This window comes from Haemaphysalis longicornis, unplaced genomic scaffold (genome assembly GCF_048455015.1).
Source record: "Haemaphysalis longicornis isolate Haplotype H1 unplaced genomic scaffold, Haemaphysalis longicornis Haplotype H1 scaffold_3, whole genome shotgun sequence".
NCBI classification, from domain to species: domain Eukaryota; kingdom Metazoa; phylum Arthropoda; class Arachnida; order Ixodida; family Ixodidae; genus Haemaphysalis; species Haemaphysalis longicornis.
Window position 1 is genome coordinate 121,051,956 of NW_027526335.1, and position 20,985 is coordinate 121,072,940.

Sequence of the window (20,985 nt, forward strand, 5' to 3'; positions counted from 1 at the left end):
AAATACGAAAATGTGGGACGCATGAAATAAGTTTTCGGAAGAAAGTGGGGTGGTCTGTACTCTAGCTGTTCACTCAGGTTGAGGACACAGCTCTGGAAGAAAAAACTGCCATCTTTGTCTGCAACGGCCAATCTATACCTGCACTCTGCTAACTGCATGCATATTCTGTTACATGCACTATTATGAGATCAGAGCATTCACCCATGCATACCTGCTAACTCTCCTGAATTTCAACCAGGCCTCTCGATTGTACGAATGCTACCTCGAATCTCCCGAAAAGTGATTGCCCCAGTAGCAGTCTTTTTTTTTTTTTTAATCACGCGCCTACGTCACAGTCTTCCCTGCTGCAACAGTTGCGGTGCTGCGGAAGAGCACTCGCCACCATACTTTTAGTTCCTTGTAATCAAACCGTAGAGTGCTGCGAAGTATTTCCAGGCACCACAGTACCACACACACAGCGCGTCTTGGTGCAGCCGGAATGTTGAAACGTGCTCGCCACCGTATTGAAAGAAGGTGAGAAAAAAATATCACAACTTGCTTCCGTCTTTCTCATGATGCAAGAACAAAGCAGTTCAAAATAAATGCCCTTAAAACTTTCTGATGTCACTCTCCAGTCTCGGTAATTTCCAAAATGTCAACTAAAAAAAAAAAAAAAAAAAACTACCACGGGAACCCCTGTGTAGATGCGACGCATAGGGGTTCACGTTGCAGCGTTGGACAGCGGAGGAACGGCGCTGGAACGATGGAGCGGAGCGGCGCAGGTGCCGCGTTTTATAGCGCGCATAACGGTGAGGGGATGCGCCGGCGCCAGTGCGTCTGCCGCGGCTATGACGCAACACAATCCACTTTAACCCAATCCAAGCCAATCCAATGCCCCTCGCGAGAGAGTGTTCGCTATCGGAGAGGAGAGGGGGTGAGCGGCGGAGAGCGAAGCTGGCGCGGCGAGGAGAATGGGGGAGGGGCGGACGCCGACAACAACGACGCCGGATGGAGGGACAAGGCGGGTGAATGAGATGCGTGGCATCTAATAACCACCAGCACCCCTCCCGCCCGCTATGGTGTCCCGAATTTTCATGTTACTAGCTTGGCAGGTCTGCCCATGAATCATGATATGATCAGCGCATACGGAACAGGTCACACCAAGAGGGTACAACACACGTGGCACCTAGCAGCTGAAAGTTTATTGGAAGGACAGAGATTACTTAAACATAAAAGAAGGCAGTTATCCACCGGACCATGCACAGAGTATTGAAAAGGGTAGTATTCGCGCAGAATGCATGGAATAACGCGCGCAACTGCACGGATCTTGGACCTTGCTTCAATCTCAGCTACAACGTACTTCAACCTCTCCTGAACTGCTTGACTGAAAGTCACCCACTCAGCATGTTGCATCCTCTGATTTTTACCTCAGCCTCGCCTCCTAATGTGAGGTTCACTAGACTTCGTCTTCTCTGAACTCTGGTGTTCTTCCTTGCTACTTCATCCACACCTGGAAAGTGTTATAATGCTGAATTTTTTCATATAAAAACGAGTATCACAAATACTGACAGAGTTACTATTTACACTGGCTTCAACCAAATGTGTCAACACAGTCGTCATACTTTATATGTAATTGGCCTGAAGCGTAGCTGCTGTTCTTCAATTCCTATAATTGAAGAATTGCATCATCTAGCGGCCACCGGAGCACTGTTGCGACGTGGCTGCGGTCAGAGATCGTTCGCCGCAACAATACGAGTGGGACGCCGGCGGTGGCGTCGGCGTAGCACAGCGTAATGAGCGAGCGATTAGGAATGAAAGTGCGGCGGCTGCGTAAAGAATGCGACGAAGAAAGCGCGGGAGATAGTGGCTGAAGGGTGCGGATAATGTGGTTGGGCCTTAAGGCACAGTTTAGGACCAAACTCTGACGGCTGCTGTATAAGCTGCTGTGAAACGCGCAGCCCGGCACGAGGCTTCGGCTGCCGCTGCTGCCGGCGCCAGCATCCAGTAGCGCGCGACGAAAAGGAGGGGTAAAGTGAACAAAGGCGCACGTCTATTTTTTTACCGCGCGCACTGTCGTAAAGTCAAATTACCGCAACAGCTGCGCTCATAAATCGCATTACAAAAAAAGCGCAATTGCCGGCCTTTTTTTTTTTTTTTTCAGTGCGATAGATCAAAGAACAAGAGCCAATTTAATGGAGCGAATCTGGGCCGTAGTTTATAAAAACGAAGAATACAAAAGCAACGCAATAAGCATTGACGCTGCGCACTGCTGGTTTCAAATTGAGTTGAAAGGTATAAAAAACAAATAATAACGTATTTTGGGGCGAATAAACTACCCGTCTTGTGATTTTGTTCCCGCAGGCTGCAGCTGCAAATGTGACTTGGGCAGCCACGATGCAGCCACGATGCAGGCCCCGTTCCGATCAGCTCTCCTCAAGCGGGATTCACACGACGGAGAAATCCGGTCTTCATTCCCGGCCCGCGGGGCTGGCTCATGTGACCGGTTTTAGTCTCCGCCCCTCGGTGGGGATCGCCCGCGGATGCTCAGGGAAAGAAAATGCCTCCACGTGCCCCCAAGAGACTTTCCTTGGAAATATGAAATTGTCCCTGCGTATGAGCATCGGCCTAGGCCCCTGGCGCATGCTTACGATGTCACGCACGCGGTCACATGGCCAATTTCTGCCCTTCAAGGGCTGTTTGTGGTCACTGTGTGGTCGCATGCATGAGGAAGATAAGCAACGTGAAGAGTCCCCACTCTGCGTAGCCTGCCAGGTCACATTTCGCTGGATCCCACCTGCCCAACCAGAGCCTGGAAATCCGAAATTTCGTCCGCATAAAAAAAAAAAAAATCGAGATCGCGCTAAAGCTGAATCCAGAGAGCTGGCGCCAGCGTTAGCAAAGAACGCAGGAACCCCCCTCAAGTCACATTCTCAGGTAACGGCCTTGAACGCGGCTGTAAACAACAGCAAGACAGGCTACGGCCACGTGTGTCGAGCAGGCCCAGGTTGTCCTGGCAGTTGCCATTAGCAAGCTCCAACAACAAATGTAAAGCTTCATTCAGCAAAAATTTGAAGCAACGCAAAAACAGATCATGTCTTGGATGCAGGCCTCTCAAGGGCACCGCGAGCAGCCAGCAATCAACCCAGTGCCAATCGCAAAGGCTAGAACTTCAGCTGGATTACCTTCCCCCAGGAAACCTCTCTTAACCTCCCTAGAACGCCCCTCGAAATCTAACGCTACGTCGCAGCAAAGTGCAGGAATTCCCAAAACCCAGGCTCCCAAGACGCAGTTACCCAACATGCAAGAAGTTATCACATAAAATGCCTGACTTTATGCCGACCATGAGAACTGATATTTTGTACACTGCCCGCAATCATTAATATGCGTGGTTAAGCTCCAGATGTAAAAAAGGTACCTTGATGTGATCGACACTAAGTCCTGCTCACACGATTGTACATAGAAGTTACTGAAATACAAATGGTATTACAAAATGAACGACGAGGCGCGCTTGGAATTGCGATTTTAGAATATTTGCGAGCGTATTAACCGGGCTCAATACTCCGAACCAGTACAAGGTACAAACCAAAGTGTTTGTTGGTTTCGACTTACTAGTGGACTAGCTCAATGAAACTTGGACAATCGCGGGTCTACCCGTTTCAATGCGAATTTTTCATGCAGCCGGAATGAAGCGGTAGCTTCATGTTACTGATGGTTATCCATGATACCTGCTGAAATAAAGTTGTTTTAGCAGTCCAGCGTCACATAATTTGTTTCGGGATAGTTCCGATAAAACACGCGAGTTACAGCAGTTTCCTGTAGCCGCTCCTCCAGTAAAGTCCGTGTATTGAGAACGGACACGAATTGCGAATGGTGGGTGTGCAACTCCACCGTGAACTAATCATGACAAGTACATGAAACCTGGCGTAACACTGACTCTTAGCGGCCAGCTCAACTATGGTTTTTACTAACATATCTGAGCCGTAGGCAATTGGTGAGAGAGAGAGAGACAAACATTTATTATACTGGTGAGCAGGAGGATGTTCGTAGGGCCTCCACCCAGTGAGAGAAAGTTGGCAGAACTTGTTTAGCTAGCTGGTTCATTTCTGTATTTAAAAAAAAAGAAAAGAAAAGAGCGCTAAAAAGACGAGGACGAAGGCGTCGACCCGTAGGACATATAGAGGCGCTGAAGTTGGCTTTGCCGCGATGCGCAGTCTGCTGCCGGAATACGAAACGTAGAAATTCCGAGGAGCGAATTATATACACTTTCGCTGTAATAGAATACTTATATACCAGCGTCTACATCATGCTCGGCATCACGCGCTTCGGCAAGGCTTTTTTAGCGCTGAATACGAGACTGATTAGTCAAACTACAAGTTTTCCTGCAGGTGCGATGAACCGTAACGAAACTTTGAGTGAGGCGCTCAGAAGGACGTTGCGATCGAAACAAGATTGCTTATAAATTGCCTATGGTGAAACAAGATTGCTTATATTGCTTACGTAGCTGCCTCAAATCCAGCTTATACCAACGACATGAGACACTAAAATGCAGGTGGAGCACAATAACAAAAATAATTTCTAGAGCTGTATAATTAAAATGTTAATAGTCCTTTTCGTGGCTCGTGTAACGTCACTAATTTTCTAAGGCTACCCAATTTTTTCTAAAATCCGGCTACGGGCACCTTAATCGATGTATACATGGCCGAAAATTGGCCTCAAGTACGGGAATTTAGTTTCCGCAAGCGTGGCAAGCGGACAGGGATATGGGCTGAAACGGCAATTACCGGCAGCGGGATTACAGCGGACTTTATGGCGGCAGTAATGTGTCCGCCGACCGAACATAAAATTCAGTATAAGTACTAGCACGACTGCCAATACGTATACAAATCACATAGTTTTATAACAGAATTCGACGCTTCAACCTCACCGATTTAGTCATTTGTAGAACAAAAATATTGTACTCGTATCATTCGTAAAGGATAACTGTGCTATAAATTACGGCGCTATGATATAGTTGGAATTATCTGGTGTTTCATATCAAGTGCAGCTTTCCGGCTTATGACAGTTCTTTGAAGCTATTTTCGAGTGTCATGCTAAGTGTTTTCGTAAGCTACTCTAGGTGCTTGCTATACGAGTGCAGTAAAGGATGGATCTTCTGAGTTCCAGACACCGGGAAGCCATGAGGCGTAACTCTGGCGGGAAGAATCTTTTGAAGGCAAATTGCAAGTAAAGTCTTGAGTGTCCTGCCGAGCACCTTCGCGCATTTCTATTGTAACTTCTTGCTATTCGAGAAGTAGGACATACTGAAGATGCACGATTTATTTTCTTAAATCGGTAGCTTCCTAAATGGAGAAATCGTTAAGAAGAATTGACAACTGGGCTAGTTGGCAGTAATTCTTGAACATCTTGAAGTAGCACACACTCGACACGGACACCAGAAGAAAGTACACAAAACCATATATTGCTGAGTCGCAACTGAAATTTTATTAAAACTGAATTTTATTTTAAGCGCATTCCGCTTCTCACGTACATGTTTGGTGCTTGGCACGTGTCGAAAAAAAAAAAAAAAAACATTGATGTTTGTGAGGTCTGCATGATGTTTAGCCACATGGGTAGTACTATCGACTTGCTAGCATTCAACTTTGTGCCAGTTCTAGTAAAATTTCAGTTGCGAGTCCAGCGCTGTGGACTGTCCACTTTCTTCTTGTGTCCGTGACTCGTGTGCGCTACTTCAAGATGTTCAAGAAATCGTTCAGACTACAGACAGCTGCGTGAGAATTCGAATTTTTCCGCTAATTCGGGAAATTCGTAAGATCTCTTTTCGCGAACTTGAGTTTAAATCAATAAATTTCGAATTACCGAAATTCTATATATACTTAACCTTACTCGCGGACTCTTTTCTGTTTTTTTTTTTTTTTTTACTTTCCTTTTCAAGAAAATGTATACTGATCCACCGGGAAATCATCGCGCTGTATTGTTCTCGCGAGACCAGCGGAACAAAGGTTTTCATGCCCGGCATCTCTCCCATGTAGAAAGTCACAGCTCGGATATATCAAACGTCCCGCCACGAAGTTCCTTTCAATTCCGATGCGTCACAGCGCAAAGCCGAGAGCAATCGGAGAACAGAATCCTCTCGTGTTTGTGGCGCGAACGCGAGCCTCTCAAAAGAAGCCGACAAAACGTTACACGAACAACCCTATTGTACCTTTCACGACAGGTCTGTAAAAATATGGACTGTTGGCAAGTGAGAATTTCACTTGCGCACGTACGAGGCAAAAGTAAAGACGGTGACAGGAGGGAAAAAAATATGCGTCGACTCAGCAGCACACATCGGCGTTGTCGGCTATGCCCCCGCGTGTCTGCAGCCATCAGCGCGACAGGCGCATGCACCTACGCTTACGTGTGCAGGAGGAGGCATGTCCGGCTCGAAGAACTATGCCTCCTCTACTGCTGACGAACGCGGCTCCATCAAACCCGGCGCGCTTTATCCTGTACGTAATGCGCCCCGGTAGATAATAGGTCGAGAGTATATCAGACGGGGAGTAAAATAGCAGAAAGAAAAGAGGTTGCGGGCGAGAATAAGCAGCAACGGTGCGTCGCGGGCGATAAGGCAGCGGGCAGGTATACAGCCGTGGCTGTTGAGGCGCGGTCGCAAAACCGCCATTTTTATGCACGCGCTGCTGGTGATGTTGCGTACTGTCCAGTGCTCGGAACCACGGAGGAATCCGCGGCCGTTGTCGCAATGACATCATGTCAGCGCTGAGCCGGGTCCGCCGAGACGTGCACATCCAAGATGGCTCTCCTCGTGGCTCGCTACTGGCTGCTCATTAGCAGCGTCCTCATCTGGGTGAGTAGTGTGGCTCGCCTGAACAGGGAATGGGTGCGTACGGTACTTTAGAAATATGGCAACGACTTCGTCACCCGGCACAGTTGGATGAATTGGATATCGGTAAATTTAGGGGTAATTACAAGACATGCCTCGTGTCATAATGGCGCTAGGCTAAGCCGGCAATCCGATAAGTGTTGTGACTCCGTAGTCGGCAATTGGTGACAGTAGAAATAATTAAAATACAGTTAAAGCAGTGTGACTCGAGCGAGACCAGACCGCGTGGGTTTGCACCGACGACGCGCGCAAGACGTTGCGGCTTCTTTCTTGCGCGGGAATCGTCACCTTTTCGAGTAGCATCTGAAAATATTTAATTGAACCAAATAACTTCAACCACGTTAGCTTGCCGCCAGTAATGCCAAAGTTCCTAAAACGTGGTTGCAAGCATCCGTTCTGATGCAGTTAACTTATCATCTGCATGAGCTTGAAAATAACACGACTGAATAACCCCCGTTGAATAAAGTGTTGACATGCACTTGCCTACCAAGTTTCAAGCATATATACTGAGGATTGCTACCAACATTGGAGAAAAAATAAAAACAAAAATGCGCAGAAATGAGGACATTATCCCTCGGTTAAGAATGAGCGCTTCTGATCACAACGAAAATAAGGGCACTGCCGATCTCAATCAATTAAACAAGTCAGATTAGTGCACTCAGGCACCGCTCGATTACCCAGTGTTGGTGAAGTAGGAATATGCTCGACTGTTCGGTGCCGTTAGGTTTAATCATGCAGATGAAATGTCTTGAAGTAAACAACTACCTCTTTTGTATCGTTCAGAGCCATATAAGATCAAGCAGAGAAATACTTCATATAGTTGACTTTTTAAACTGTCGTGTAAACGTCTTGTCAAGACGTCCCACTGGTGAGAGATAAAATGGTTAACCGATAAGTTTCATACAAATCTAGCTACACGTCCTTTAGATATTCTTGTCAAGACATCACGAAGACACCTTATTCGAAGAATATGCAGCATGGAAACAACGTATTCCAGACGTGCAGATTATGACTTTGTATAGTTGGCTTATAAGGGGCAGTGTAAGCTTCTTGATGATACCTCCCACGGACGCAGATAAAGTAAGAGATACATCGTCTATACTTTTGTGTACCGCGTCTTGTAAACGTCTTGGCCAAAGTTTCATACACAGATATTAAGTAGAACACATGGAATGTACGTAGCTTTCAAGACGCGTACATTAGAGTGCTTTATAGTTCTCATTGTATACATATAGACTGTCTTGAAAATATCTTGTCGAGGCGTCTCACTGACGAAAGAAAATGCTCAATAGATCCGCTCCTTAGCTAACTACGGCGTTTTCTAGATTTCCTGGCCAAGATGCCATACGGACATTTAGGCGACCAATACACAAACGCATAGAAAGATTTTCTCCAGGACGTGTGACAAATGATGTATACAGCGGGTTTTATAGGCTGTCGTATATAACCGTCTTGTCAAGCGCGCTCGACGCACTGGCGCTGCTACACGGCCCGTTTCAATCGCGATTGAGAAGTTGCACCGGTTGCGCTCGTGTACGCCAGATGGCGTTAACAATGTACTTGCGGTCAGCGTCTGGTAACTTCGCGCGGTCGTAGTAACTATGTAAATGTTACCGAACGCTTATTTCGGTCAAGCACAATTTGCAGCGTTAGTTGAAGTGGTCACCTTCTGTGCCATTGCTGAGCGGGGACGAGAGTATCGCCGCTTTCGTTCGATCGCGCTTGGAAGCCTCGATCGCGCTTGAGAAACCAGGATTGAGTTCGAGCGGGGTCGAGCTCGATCGCGATTGAAACTGCCGTGTAGCAGCGGCCCGATCCGGATCGAGATCGATCCAGATCGACTCAATCGCGATTGAAAGTTCCTGTGTGGCAGGGGTATAACAAATACACTCTATATAGATATGTCTTCCGCATCTTCCAGACATCATGCGCAGGATATTTTGAGTAGAGCCTGCGTAGAACAAAGAAAAAACACGGCATTTAAAGACGGTGGTTTTAAGATCTTCTGCCCTATTTGTTGTAGTCAGGTCTATTAACAGTACCATAAACGTCTTGTGGAGGCGAAGCCGTTTTAGGTGGTTTTAGGATGCCTTCATGCTGTGGAAAAAGAGATTGCGTTTCTTATAGAAGTCTTCGACAGCTCAAGTTGTTGAAGCTCTCACGAGACATTTTAAAGATGTTTGGTGTTACGTGTGAGAGGGCACGCGACCGCTAAAAACTAAGTGTTTCAGTTGCAGTTACCTATAAGCCGAAAAAGTAATTGTTACAGAGGTTCTGAAAGTAGCTCGTTACAGTTACTGTGAAAAAGTAACGACGTTACTTTTCCGTTACTGTACAAAGCTAACAGATCACAAACCAAGTGGAAGAGCCTATTTAATAGAAATATACGAAGGTATGCCGGCGCTCAAAATTGCACGTGGTAAAACCATGGACGAAGGGAACCTAAAAGGGGGCGCACTCAAACCCAAGCAACCACGGACGTCCGTGGAAAGTCTGAAAAACAGCCGAACATCCAATGCCATGTTTGGACGGCCACTGTACATCCACTGTACGTCCATGACTGGATGTACACTTGCGGACGTACAGTCGACATCCAGCAGCGTATGTACAAAGGATATACATTTCTGTATGTACGAAGGGCATCCGCCCGTGGACGTAGAAAGTTACCATGAAGCATCAAAAAATGGTATAAATTAAATATAAAAGCAAAACAAGAAGGGCTACTCTGCTTATCAATTAAAAAGATATAAATTAAATATAAAAGCAAAACAAGAAGGGCTACTCTGCTTATCAATTAAAAAGATTTTGTACATCAACACTCTGACCTGTATATCGAATGCTTCATCTGTATATCACTAAAATTAGGCCTCACTTTTTTAAACTTTTTTGAAGCACCTCACTGACTCCAACGATAATCTCTTCGGGGAAGGATATATAAGAATTGAGAGAGAGAGAGAACCACTTTATTTTACGGCAGGGTCAGGGGGAGGAGGTGGCGGTGGCCCAAAGGGTTTCCGCGACCTGTTGGGCCCTGGAGACGAGGGTGGGCTGGGTCTCCAGGGTCGAGCTCCGCAGGGCCTGCTCCCAGTGGGTGGGTGTGGGGAAAGGGGGAAAAGGGGAGCGCGGGCAGTCACAGAGAGAGTGTAGTTGAGAGTCCCGGGCGCCGCAGAGTGGGCAGAGTGAGGAGGGGAACAGGGAAGGGTGTGAGTGGGAGAGGGAGGCTCTGCAGGGGAAGGAGTGCGTTTGGAGGAGGCGCCAGGTTCTGGCCTCCTCCTGTGTGAGGCTGGGGTGCGGGGGGGGATAGTGGCGGCGGAGGAGGCGATAATGTTGTGTGATTTCCCTGTACGAGATGAGAATGTCCCGGGAGCTAGGAAGGCCGTGGTTGGTCTCCAACGAAGGGCCTGCTCGGGTGGTCATAGCTCGAGCTTCTCGGTTGGCCGCCTCGTTGGCACCTATTCCTGTATGGGCGGGGACCCACAACAAGACCACGGGGTGAGGAGGGAATTTTCGGGGTAGAATTTGGAGGGCAATTTTGGATATCCGGCCAGCTTGGAAATTTCTGATTGCGGATTGTGAATCTGACAGGATGGTGTCTGGACAGGGGTCTTGGGCTAGGGCGAGGGATATGGCCGCCTCCTCCGCCGCTGTGGCTGAACTCGTAAGGACAGTGAGGGAGTCCTGAGGTGTGCTATCCTCGGAGAGCGCTACTATGGAGAATGCAGATCGGGAGGGGTAGCTAGCAGCGTCTACGTAGATGGTATGAGGTGAGGGGGGGTGCAGGCGTTGCAGGTTCGCTGCGCGCGCAGCACGTCTGGCCGCATGGAATGTGGGGTGAGAGTTGCGAGGTAGTGGCTTAATTCTTATGAGTTGGCGAAATTCTCTAGGGATGGGGACGGAGGATGGGGGGAGGATAGGGGTTGAGATGGAAAGTCGAGCGAGTATGGAACGCCCAGTGTGGGTGCGGGCCAGTCGGTGGATTTGGGCCGTGCGGTGGGCTTCGATGAGTTCAGACGTGGTGTTATGTACACCAAGCTGAAGGAGGCGGTCGGTAGGGGCATTTGGTGGAAGTAAAAGAGCAGCCCTATAGACTTTGCGGAGAAGGCAGTCCGATTTGGCTTTGTCTGATACGGTGAGCCTGCAGTATGGGAGGTGGTACACAAAGCATTCGACAACGTCTCTCACGCAGCCCACGCCCACCCACTGCGCCCCCCATCACCGTCTGGATTGACAACACACGAGTGCCTATCGTCCCCTCCATACGTATACTTGGCATCACTATATAACCGCGACAGACCATAGGACTCCTCAGACGTATTACATCTCGGCACCACGGCCTCACGGAGCCCGAGCGACTTCGGCTGCTCCATGCTTTCGTAAGAATTGAGAACCGTTGTTTTTGTGCGGTGTTAGTATTCGTTGTAGCATTTGTGATTCTAATGTTTACTGAACATGTGGGTTATAATAAATTCTCTTTACCCCCCCCCCCCCCCTAATGTTTACTGAACATCTAAAATACATCTAATTTCGGACGTGCGGAAGTGTTCATTCCGGACGTCCCACGGACGCACATGGTACGTCCGCCGGCTCGGCAACGGACGTCCTGTGGATATCCGCTAGAACCGGAATGGACGTACGCTGGACGGCCGACGGACGTCCGGTGGTTGCTTAGCCATTCTCGGTGGGCCCCACTGCGGGTGGTCTTTCTTTACAAGGGCCATTATAAAGACCGACCTCCAACCTCGGTGGTCTGTACGGAAGATAATCCTCTTAGCAACCTCCTCTCCTAAACTGCGAGGGGATCCGTGTTATTGAAAGAGGAAACGTAGAGAGAATATAGCAAAGAAGAAAGTCCGAAAAGGTGAAAGCGCGATCTGTTCGTCGGTCTTGATTAACCAGTGTTGTTGTTGGATAATTTTTCTATAAAAAAGAAGTAACTGTAACGGTACCTCCACTGTGTGAAAAGTAACAGTGTTGCACTTACAAGTTCTTTCAACTTAAAACGACCTAGTTACAGTTACAAGTTACTAAAAGTAACCAGTTACTGGTAACGCGTTACTGTAACTAGTTACTGCCTAAGACTGCGTGGGAGGCATCAATACAAACTGTGACTGCCTGTGCAGCTGTACAGATGATTTGCCACACTTCTCACCCCTATCCTGTTATTTTTTGTACGCGTGCTGTTATCCGTTAAGATAAGTACTGCACCTACAGTAAGCCGTCAGAATAGCGAAATCTCTCCATTGGAAATATTACTTAATTCGAAGTTGCTACAGCGCAATGATAGCAAATAATATCCGCATTTATCAAGTAGCGCTTTTACGCAGCAAGTTTATTTTTTGTCCCGTATTAGCAGCGGTTCCCACTAGATGGCGCCACGTGTACCCTCTTGGTGCTTGCTGAAAAGAGTCAGGAGGTGCTTCCCCCTGGTCGAAGTTCTTGTTTAACATCTCGTCCAGCTTATAGAAACACAACTGTGCAAGCAGAACCATGCCCCTGAATGCTGTACAATTCGAAATATATTTGTCTGTAACAAAAAGAACGAGCCTCGGTCGTCTTTTTTTTTCTCTTTGTTTCCAGTGCTGCTAACCCTGTAAAGAAAGGAGGGGGGGTTACTTTGTTCTCTTCCGATAGACAGACGAGCTAAATGTCGCACCGCACAATGTCTTTTGTAATGCAGCTGGCCAGAAACGAGTTGATTGACGGCATAAAAGTGTGTATAGGCCGTCGTCGCCGACAGCGAGCCTGGAAGCACAAAGCTTCTTTGTAACCGGCCTCATGAGTGCTTTATCGCCGGCGTTGACCGATGCCCTTGCAGCTAAATGTGCTAGCCTTCTGTATTCATAGGTGTCACTTCTGCTGGGCACGAAGACAGATCGGGTCAAGGGGAATCCCCTTCTGCTCCAAAGTAAAATGTCGCATGATTCTGTCACGCGGAACGTACACGTTTCAACAAATGTTCGCGAAAAGAGAAGGTCGCGGGTTCAATTCCCGGCCGCGGCGGCCGCTTTTCTGATGGAGGCGAAAAGCAAAAACGCCCGTGTGTACGAGATTTCGGCGCACGATAAAGATCCCCAGGTGGTCGAAATTAATCCGGAGCCCTCCACTACGGCGCGCCTCATCGCCTGCGTTGCGTCGGCGCGTTAAACCCCACAATCAATCAAATCAATCAATCAATCGCGAAAAGAGAAAAAAAGAATAGCACAGTAAAACATTTGGAAATTAAACTTGTCTGTGAAAATAAATAGAAATGACGAACAACAAAAGCTTTCAAACATTTCACGTCGTGCAGAGCAGCTCGCTTGCACAATACATACGACAGTTTTGATGGGTAGGCTGGGTCGTCACGCATAGTTGAATGAGTGGGGAGGCAAGATCGTTTTCTGCCGATCAAATATCGCAGTGACTGTGTCTGCGGAAGTTTCATCTGGAGTGGTCAACACAGGCGGATATCGTAGAAATAAACAAAAATAGCAGTGATGTCATGAATGACCTCAAAAAGAATTGAGAAGAAGGACAAGTACAAATTAACTAACGTGAAAATACGCGCTGTGCAGTTTTAAAAAAGGGTGTCTGCCTTGGAGGATACACTAAAAAAAATAAATTTGCATGCTAGGAGGAAAGAATTTTGTGGATGTTGAATGAGGACAAGCACCAGCGGAGAGATGCGCCAAGTCAGCTGTGCGACAGCTTTGGTGCCAGCGTCATCACCTCGCCGCGGCCTGACCTCCTAAACAGCGAGGCAATACAAGCATTGAGCTGCCGCTATAGCAATTTGTTCTACATCAGAAACATTTGCACAAGCACTTTAGTTAAGCGTAAAGTATGCATTCGAAATCAACGAATTAATTACGGCAGGTATGCAATACCAAAACGGTGCTTGCGGAGACCGTTCTTTTTGTTCGTTTGTTGTTTATTTTTTTGCTCGTTAAAACATTTCTTCCAAACGTTTGACTGCTTTTGTTGACCCCCGCCTCCTCTGGGATAATATTCAGGCACACAGACTTGAATAAATTTGAAGTGCACCACGCTATATAGCCGTTAGGCCGTTAGAAGGTAATGCCTGCACGTGTGTTCTGGGCGTAACGCAGATATTGTCTAATAGGATGGCTAAGATGTCCTATTTCTGCGCGTGAGGGCGCAGGATTGTACTACCGATTGCACCGGTTGCATTATTTCGGAATCGAACGTGAGCCTAAGCGCGACGCTAGAGCCTTTCCGCTACCGTGAAGATGAATGGTCAGGGAAGCGGTATCGGTGGTTAACATATATATTACGCACGGTGACTTACTATGTTGATCGGCCCGCGGGCCCGACCCGGCCCGCGGGCCGGGCCGGGCCGCCCGAAGTCGATTATTGGCGGGCCCGGGCCGGGCCCGGGCTCAATGCCGCGGGCCCGGGCCGGACTCGGGCTCGACGCCGTGGGCCCGGGCCGGGCTCGGGCTTGAATTCATAGGCACGGCCTTTAATAGGTCCGAAGTTAAGAGTAGAAAAGAGCATCAAAATGAATATTCTTTATTTTTGCGCGCTTCTTGCTGTTAGATTTGATTGATTGTAGGGTTTAACGCGCCGACGCAACGCAGGCGATGAGGCGCGCCGTAGTGGAGGGCTCCGGATTAATTTTGACCACCTGGGGATCTTTAACGTGCGCCGAAATCTCGTACACATGGGCGTTTTTGCTTTTCGCCTCCATCAGAAAAGCGGCCGCCGCGGCCGGGAATCGAACCCGCGACCTTGAGCTCAGCAGCGCAACGCCTTAGCCACTGAGCCACCGCGGCGGGTGTTCTTGCTGTTAGTTGTACGCATTATTTTAAAAACGTGTTTTGCTAGGTCTGATGGTCACTATACTGCAATTTTAATGACATTTCTTGTACAGCATCAAGATTTTCCATTTCATTGTATAACATACCGAAGATACGATTACAAAGAATGCCCAAGAGGGGAAGGACTTAATTCAGACATTCTGGAGCTGTGCACCTATGTCTATGTATGTACACGTGTGTTTTAGATATCGCACCAATCAAAATGCGGCTGCCGTGGCCGGGAATCAAACATGCATGCCAGAGAAACACCACCGCTTAACGACCACTGCATGTGAAGTACTTCAACGCGCGTACATACTCGTTGGTTCAAATGCGGATCGAAAAATGTCAGCAATACCAACTTGTGGCCGAGACAACCACGTGAAGTTGCCAAGAGTCTGGTCATCAAAGGTGATGAGGTCTCTCGTGTAAGAATACGAGCTATTATTACGCCGATGTGGCGTGAACTGCAGACGGTGCAAGCTAAACTATGTGCACTTTTAAACCCTTATTTTTTGCGTTTCAGTTCATGACGCGCTTGTACAGACTATACTCGGTTACAACTCAAGAACGGCACCACCTCATGTAGTGTATCACCCCGCCAAAGCGCCGGACACGTGACGTCAGTGCGCGCGCGTTTTGAAAGGGGTTTGCTATGAATGCGTGATATCGTCTGCCTTGTCTCACGCAGTTTGTTTGTCGTCACTGGAGTCGTTTATAAGCATATTAAAGGGACACTGAAGTGAATTTGTCAAGCTCCCGTTTTTGCTTGCACTGCGTAGACTGGCTCAAATTAGCACACTTTTCATCGTTTATCTGGTTGACAAATCGGTAATTATGTTACAAAGCGCGAAAGAAGAAAAACTACCATGCGCGGTTTGCGGCGGCCGCACCAACTAAGGCTGTGACGTTGAGAGGAGGGGCGCCGTGATTGGACGATGCCCAAGGTTAGCAATCAAACAAGTTTCGGTTTCGGTTTCGGTTCTGTAAAACATAACCAATGGCGTTGTTGGATGGGCATTCTCAATATCTCAGTAATCATCGTACCGCGCTTCTGCCATGTTGGCGGCTGTAAAATGCACAAGATAAGCCTCCCAGGACGGCTTGTAGTCGTAGCATTCACTAGCCGAGACCTACGCAGTGCATGAACGCCCTCCGCGTACCCGCAGACGCCCAAATGTCATGCGCTTTTCCCCCATATTTGGAGCTTGCCTCCCTCATGCCTGTATCGTAAAAAGCGTGTTCGCACCAGGCCAAGGGTCTGTTCATTCTGGCCTGTGCCCACTGCCTGCAAGCAGTCGGTGCTTATGGCAACAGCACGCCAACGAGAAGTCGCTAGCGTGCCAGTGCCAGCCTGCGCGTGTTTTGTGAACTAGTTCGTGTAGACATGAACGTTGCGGCCCAAAAAAAGGTGAACTCAATATAGAAAACATCGGCGGAAAACATAAAAGTTAACTTACAAAAAAAAAAAAAAAAAAAGCACGTACCCGCGGTGATTCGAACTTGTGACTTGCAAAACATTCTTGGTGAACTACATTACGCCTCAGCCCACTCGGCCACGAAGCCGGATCCGCAGGGCTTCCTAATATAGGGTATATATTGCACAACCGGTTTAAACTTTTATTTAGTTTTGGCATTTCAAGCAGCTTAGGTGACTATTTGTTGTACTGCGCTCGTGCAGTAAGCGTCGCCCGAGTTTCCACAGTAGCTCACGTCTAGCAATTGCATTTCGTAGACGGAAAAGCGTTCGCAGATGCGTAGTCGTGCTGCTGACCGCTGTTCTTGTTCGCCCAGCGCAAAAAAGTGCTTCCCGCGCCCTAGTTTTACGCCGTACGGTAAAAATATCAGTTGATTTTATTTATTTAGTACCTATATTAACTTCGCTGACTCTTCTCCCGCCTTCAAGAGGCCTTATATTTTCCTACTGGCGTACCAGTCAGCGAAGCGTCGCATGTGCAGCGCTTGTGTGAAGCGACCTTGACTTGGAGCTAGATACAGTGTACAAACAAACCAAGTAAAGAAAGGCACATTCTTCCATTCACAAACGCGTCCTGGCTTCGTTTCAACTAAGCGAACGAATTGCGACCAAGCAATTTTTTTTAACCTCCTTGATTGCGACGACCCGCCGGCGGCCGGCGGACGAAACGCTGGGCCGACTGACTCTGTCTGAAGGCCGGGGAGCCGTGCAGTAGCGCAGCCAGCCAATTGCCACCTCATCCCCTCCTGACGTCACACGAAAACGCCACAGAAAATGGGCGAGCGTAAAGAGAGGAGGACAGCATTTTCGAATTAGTTTTTCTACTAAATAAAATCGCGTAAACGCGCCTAGAGTGGTCGAAACATGGCCTGGGGACTCCGGACTACAATTTGCGCTAGTAATCCCGCAATGTTTACATATCACTTCAGTGTCCCTTTAAGTCCAAAAAATCACGGGAACGGCTCACGCCATGTTCAAAATATTCCCAGTAACGCCCTACTTGCGCCGCGCGGAGAAACATCCGGTTACGGTTATAAGGCACAGCGGCAACTTCCGGTGCCGTTTTTAAGTTGTCACCGAGTATAGATGCTCCGTCTAATCGCCCGGAATATAATAAACAAACTTTCTTTAGCGTCAAAGACCGGGCCTGGTCACACACGCACGGGCCCTCCCTAGGCCAAAAAATAAATTACCGGGCCGGGCCGGGCCCGGGCTTGAGATGGCGGGCCCGGGCCGGGCTCGGGCCAGGGTCACTTATGAATGCCCGGGTCCGGACCGGGCTCGGGCTAGGTGTTACGGGCCCGGGTCGGGCTCGGGCTTCGCGAAGCGGGCTCGGGCCGGGCTCGGGCCTTAAAATCAGGCCCGTGCAGTGCTCTACATTACCTCTTTAGAATTCTTTACAAATTAATTTTTATACAATTTATCTCTGGATAGTTTCAATAAAACAAACAGCGTTTCAGCCGTTCTTGTAATAAATGGTCATGTGTATATTGACAGCAGACGGGAATTCTGTAAAGTTTACAACTTCCCTGTGAGCTAATTATGACGAGCAAATGAAACTAGGCATAATGATAAAGCCCTCTTAGCGGACAATTTCACTCTCTTTTTTTCATACAATCTATCAGTTAAATTCAAGGAGAATCGGTCGGCCGATGTCGATGATCGAAGCGATGATCCGATGAGATGCTGAAACGATGACTCGCTGGCTGGGTGGCCGACGGCACATAACCGACGACGGTCTACTCCAAGCAAACTCAAAATGTACAATATGTACACTTTATTTACACTACGTATTTACAACTCTCAAGGGTCATGACTGCATACAAAAGGTCGGGCAAGGCCCGCGTCGAGATTAGACCACACTAGGCCACTGATTGTCCACCGTGACAAACAACGCTAGGTGGGTTCCAAATAGTCACGTGGCCCACCTCTCTCACTCTCTTACAGAGACCTGGAGGTGTTCAGCAAAACACGAATATAACACACAAAAATCAACCAATTAAAAGCAAACCTTTCGCCGGCCATCAGTTGTCGGACGGCTTGTCTTTTAAAGTATTGTCCATACCATGCCGCCTATCATTGTGCCCCACGCCGCAAAGATACCTTTCCTTTGTTAACACGTGGAGCGCCTAACAAAGACTAGTCGCCTACGCATTGACGCATCCCAGCCGTCGAGTCGCCATGTCCAGACGCGCGACGAACGGAAAGTTCGCCCAGTGACTTTGAGCATTGCAACTGTCACAGGCAGAACGTCTGGTGACCTCTTCCTATGTTTGACCCAATGTTTAACCCCTGGACAGACCTTCAGCTCCCGCCCGCTTAGGGGATTCTCGTGGCGGTAATCGCGGTCGTTAAAATGTCAACGGTCCCCCTCCGCCGACTTCCCGAACGAACGCAAGGAAATCCTCCTTCGAAAGCTGACACCGTTTGGCCGGCACGTTTGTATGCGTCGTCTCCGGGCCCGCTCGTCGGGTGGACACAAAAGCGCGGCGAATAACAAAGAAGCCTCCGCGGTTTCTCCTTACTCCCCTCACGCCCAAGTTGGCTAGGCTGGCGTGAAAACAAACACCATACAGGTAAACAAGCTAACCCCCGCGAAAGATACCTAGTTACTGCGCGGTTTTATTTAACAAGTGAGGGGCCGGAACTTAACAATGTCTATATTACATGGAGAGCCACAGAGCATTTACACTAGCTCTCTAGCGAGAACGCGTTATTCCCTGTCGATGCGACGAGAGAGAGAGAGAGAGAGAGAGAGAGAGAGAGAGAGAGAGAGAGAGAGAGAGAGAGAGAGAGAGAGAGAGAGAGAAAGAGAGAGAGAGAGAGAGAGAGAGAGAGAGAGAGAGAGAGAGAGAGAGAGAGAGAGAGAGAGAGAGAGAATTTTATTTGCCCTTATTGCGTGCGTCTATGCATAGACGCACGCAATTTTTGTCAGCACCTATAACTCAAGACGGCTTCGCTGTAAAAGTGGTCGTATGCTTTGTTTATGCCGGTTTGTTGTGACCCCTTCCCCATCCCCCGCGTTTATTCTACCCTGACGCAGTAAGCTTTGGTTGATAGCGCTTCTCGGGTCAAAAGCGATATCCGCTGCAAGAAAACGAGGTCACAGACGACTGCCTATGAGTTCGCTCCTGCAGCTGCGCGCCGCACCCCGCATCTGCGGCGCGCGTATCATGGCCCTAATTCCGGGTTGCAGAAACAGCTATAGCCGGCGCAGGCTTCCTTGCGCTTCCCGCTCTAGGGCCCTCTACAAGGACCACCTCGTGCTTGGGTACAACCCATTTCCAGAAGGGAATCCAATTACCCGCCCTTGACGACCAACGCCGCCTGGCAGATTTCGTCACGAATATTGTTAGAGGTGCCCTGAACTGATTCTGCCTATAGCCTGGCTGGCAGTTTATTCAATAAACCTTTATTCATTCATTCATCCGCGTGCGTTGGTAGGACACGTATTCCAGTCAGAAGCTGGAACCCTGAACAGGGTGAACTAGAAGAACTCTACCCTGAAGCTGATTCTGGTGGAAGACGTGGGTGGCTACAGCTTCCGTTACGAGCCGCGTCACTCTGAAGTGATTGTCTGCAAGCGTGTGTTTGTTTCGAGGTCTTGGTAAGGCCCGCTTTCTGCTGTCCAAACAGTTATCCCGTCTCCAGCATATGCAGACGGCTCCCACGATACGGTCGCCCTAGACACCTATACGCCTCCCCGGCGCTACCCGAGCAGTCAGGAAAAGAGCGTCGTCACCGGCGCAGGGGTACGAGCAGATGTTTCGAAAACCAGAATGGATGCTTTCCGTTACCCAGTGACGACGGCCCTACACTACACCTGTGTACAATGCCTCCTACTCAGTTCTCCTTCGTAGGATTCGGACAGGGAAGGCATTCGTGGAGCGCTACTGTCTGCAAAGAAAAACCTGAAAGCCGCCAAGAGGGCACACCTCAATGACCATTCCGAAGCCTAATTCTGAACGAGCACCTCCCACAAGCCCAGGATCAGAACCATGGACACGACCTTATGGCTACAAGCGCAAAGTTTTCCCCAATATGAGCTTCTGCGTGGAAAAAAACTAACGCCGTGGACGGTCCGCCGCTTTCTCCCCTGGTACTTTGCGAAGGCAGCAGCGGCATGCTCGGACTGGTCTCAGGGGAGAACAAGACGGCGTTTCATTCCTCAAAATTCAAGCCGCTGCACCGACGACCCCCCGTTCCCAGTGTGGTACCGCCTGGGGCGCCTTGCAGTCAGCGCTAGTACAATGGAAAGAGCAGGTTCCGTCCACCGGCTGAAGGAGCGGACACTGAGGGCAAGCCTGGAAACACCACCCGTTTAGCCTCCGACGTTGCATCGGAGCTCCAGCAGCCGAAGTGCTTGAAAAGGCCGGCATTAACCAATACCATGTATAACCCGTTCTGAAACACTGAGCCTATTGCCGAAAGTCCGAATCCGTGCGGTGACTACAGCGAGAACCTTTGGTGCCCCAAACAGCTAGAGACGAGGGAACGCCAACCGTCTCAGAATACCGTGTTCCCAGAATTCCAAACAAGTAATAATGGCACTAAAATGTGTACACCGCGTACTGTGAGCGATTTATCTGCTACAGGATCGCGACCAACTGCGGGTGAAGAAAATGTAGTTCTAACGCCTGACATCTTCCTCAAGAAGCTGCTCACCAACACCTCTACTGACCCAGAGATCTTTCGGAAATAGCGCTATCAACCGCGTTATGTTGTTTGGGCTGCAGGCCCCAGGCCGAGGAAGAATACTCAAAATGTTTTTTTCTCTCTATCTCTCCCATTTCTCCTTACTTCCAGTTTTTCACGAAATAAAGGTATCATTCCCATCCCTGAATTGTTGC

At 48.7% G+C, this 20,985-nt stretch overlaps 1 protein-coding gene across 1 annotated transcript in view; it reads left to right on the forward strand.

The window, feature by feature from the left end:
• The first annotated feature begins 6,628 nt into the window (after nt 1-6,628).
• The window catches only part of LOC144175052 (23 kDa integral membrane protein-like), a 51,959-nt gene continuing 37,602 nt past the window's right edge, over nt 6,629-20,985 (forward strand). The window contains exon 1 of the mRNA XM_077704090.1: nt 6,629-6,823. Coding sequence (XP_077560216.1) covers nt 6,770-6,823 — 54 coding nt within the window. The 5' untranslated portion in view covers nt 6,629-6,769. The remainder of the gene's footprint in view (nt 6,824-20,985) is intronic.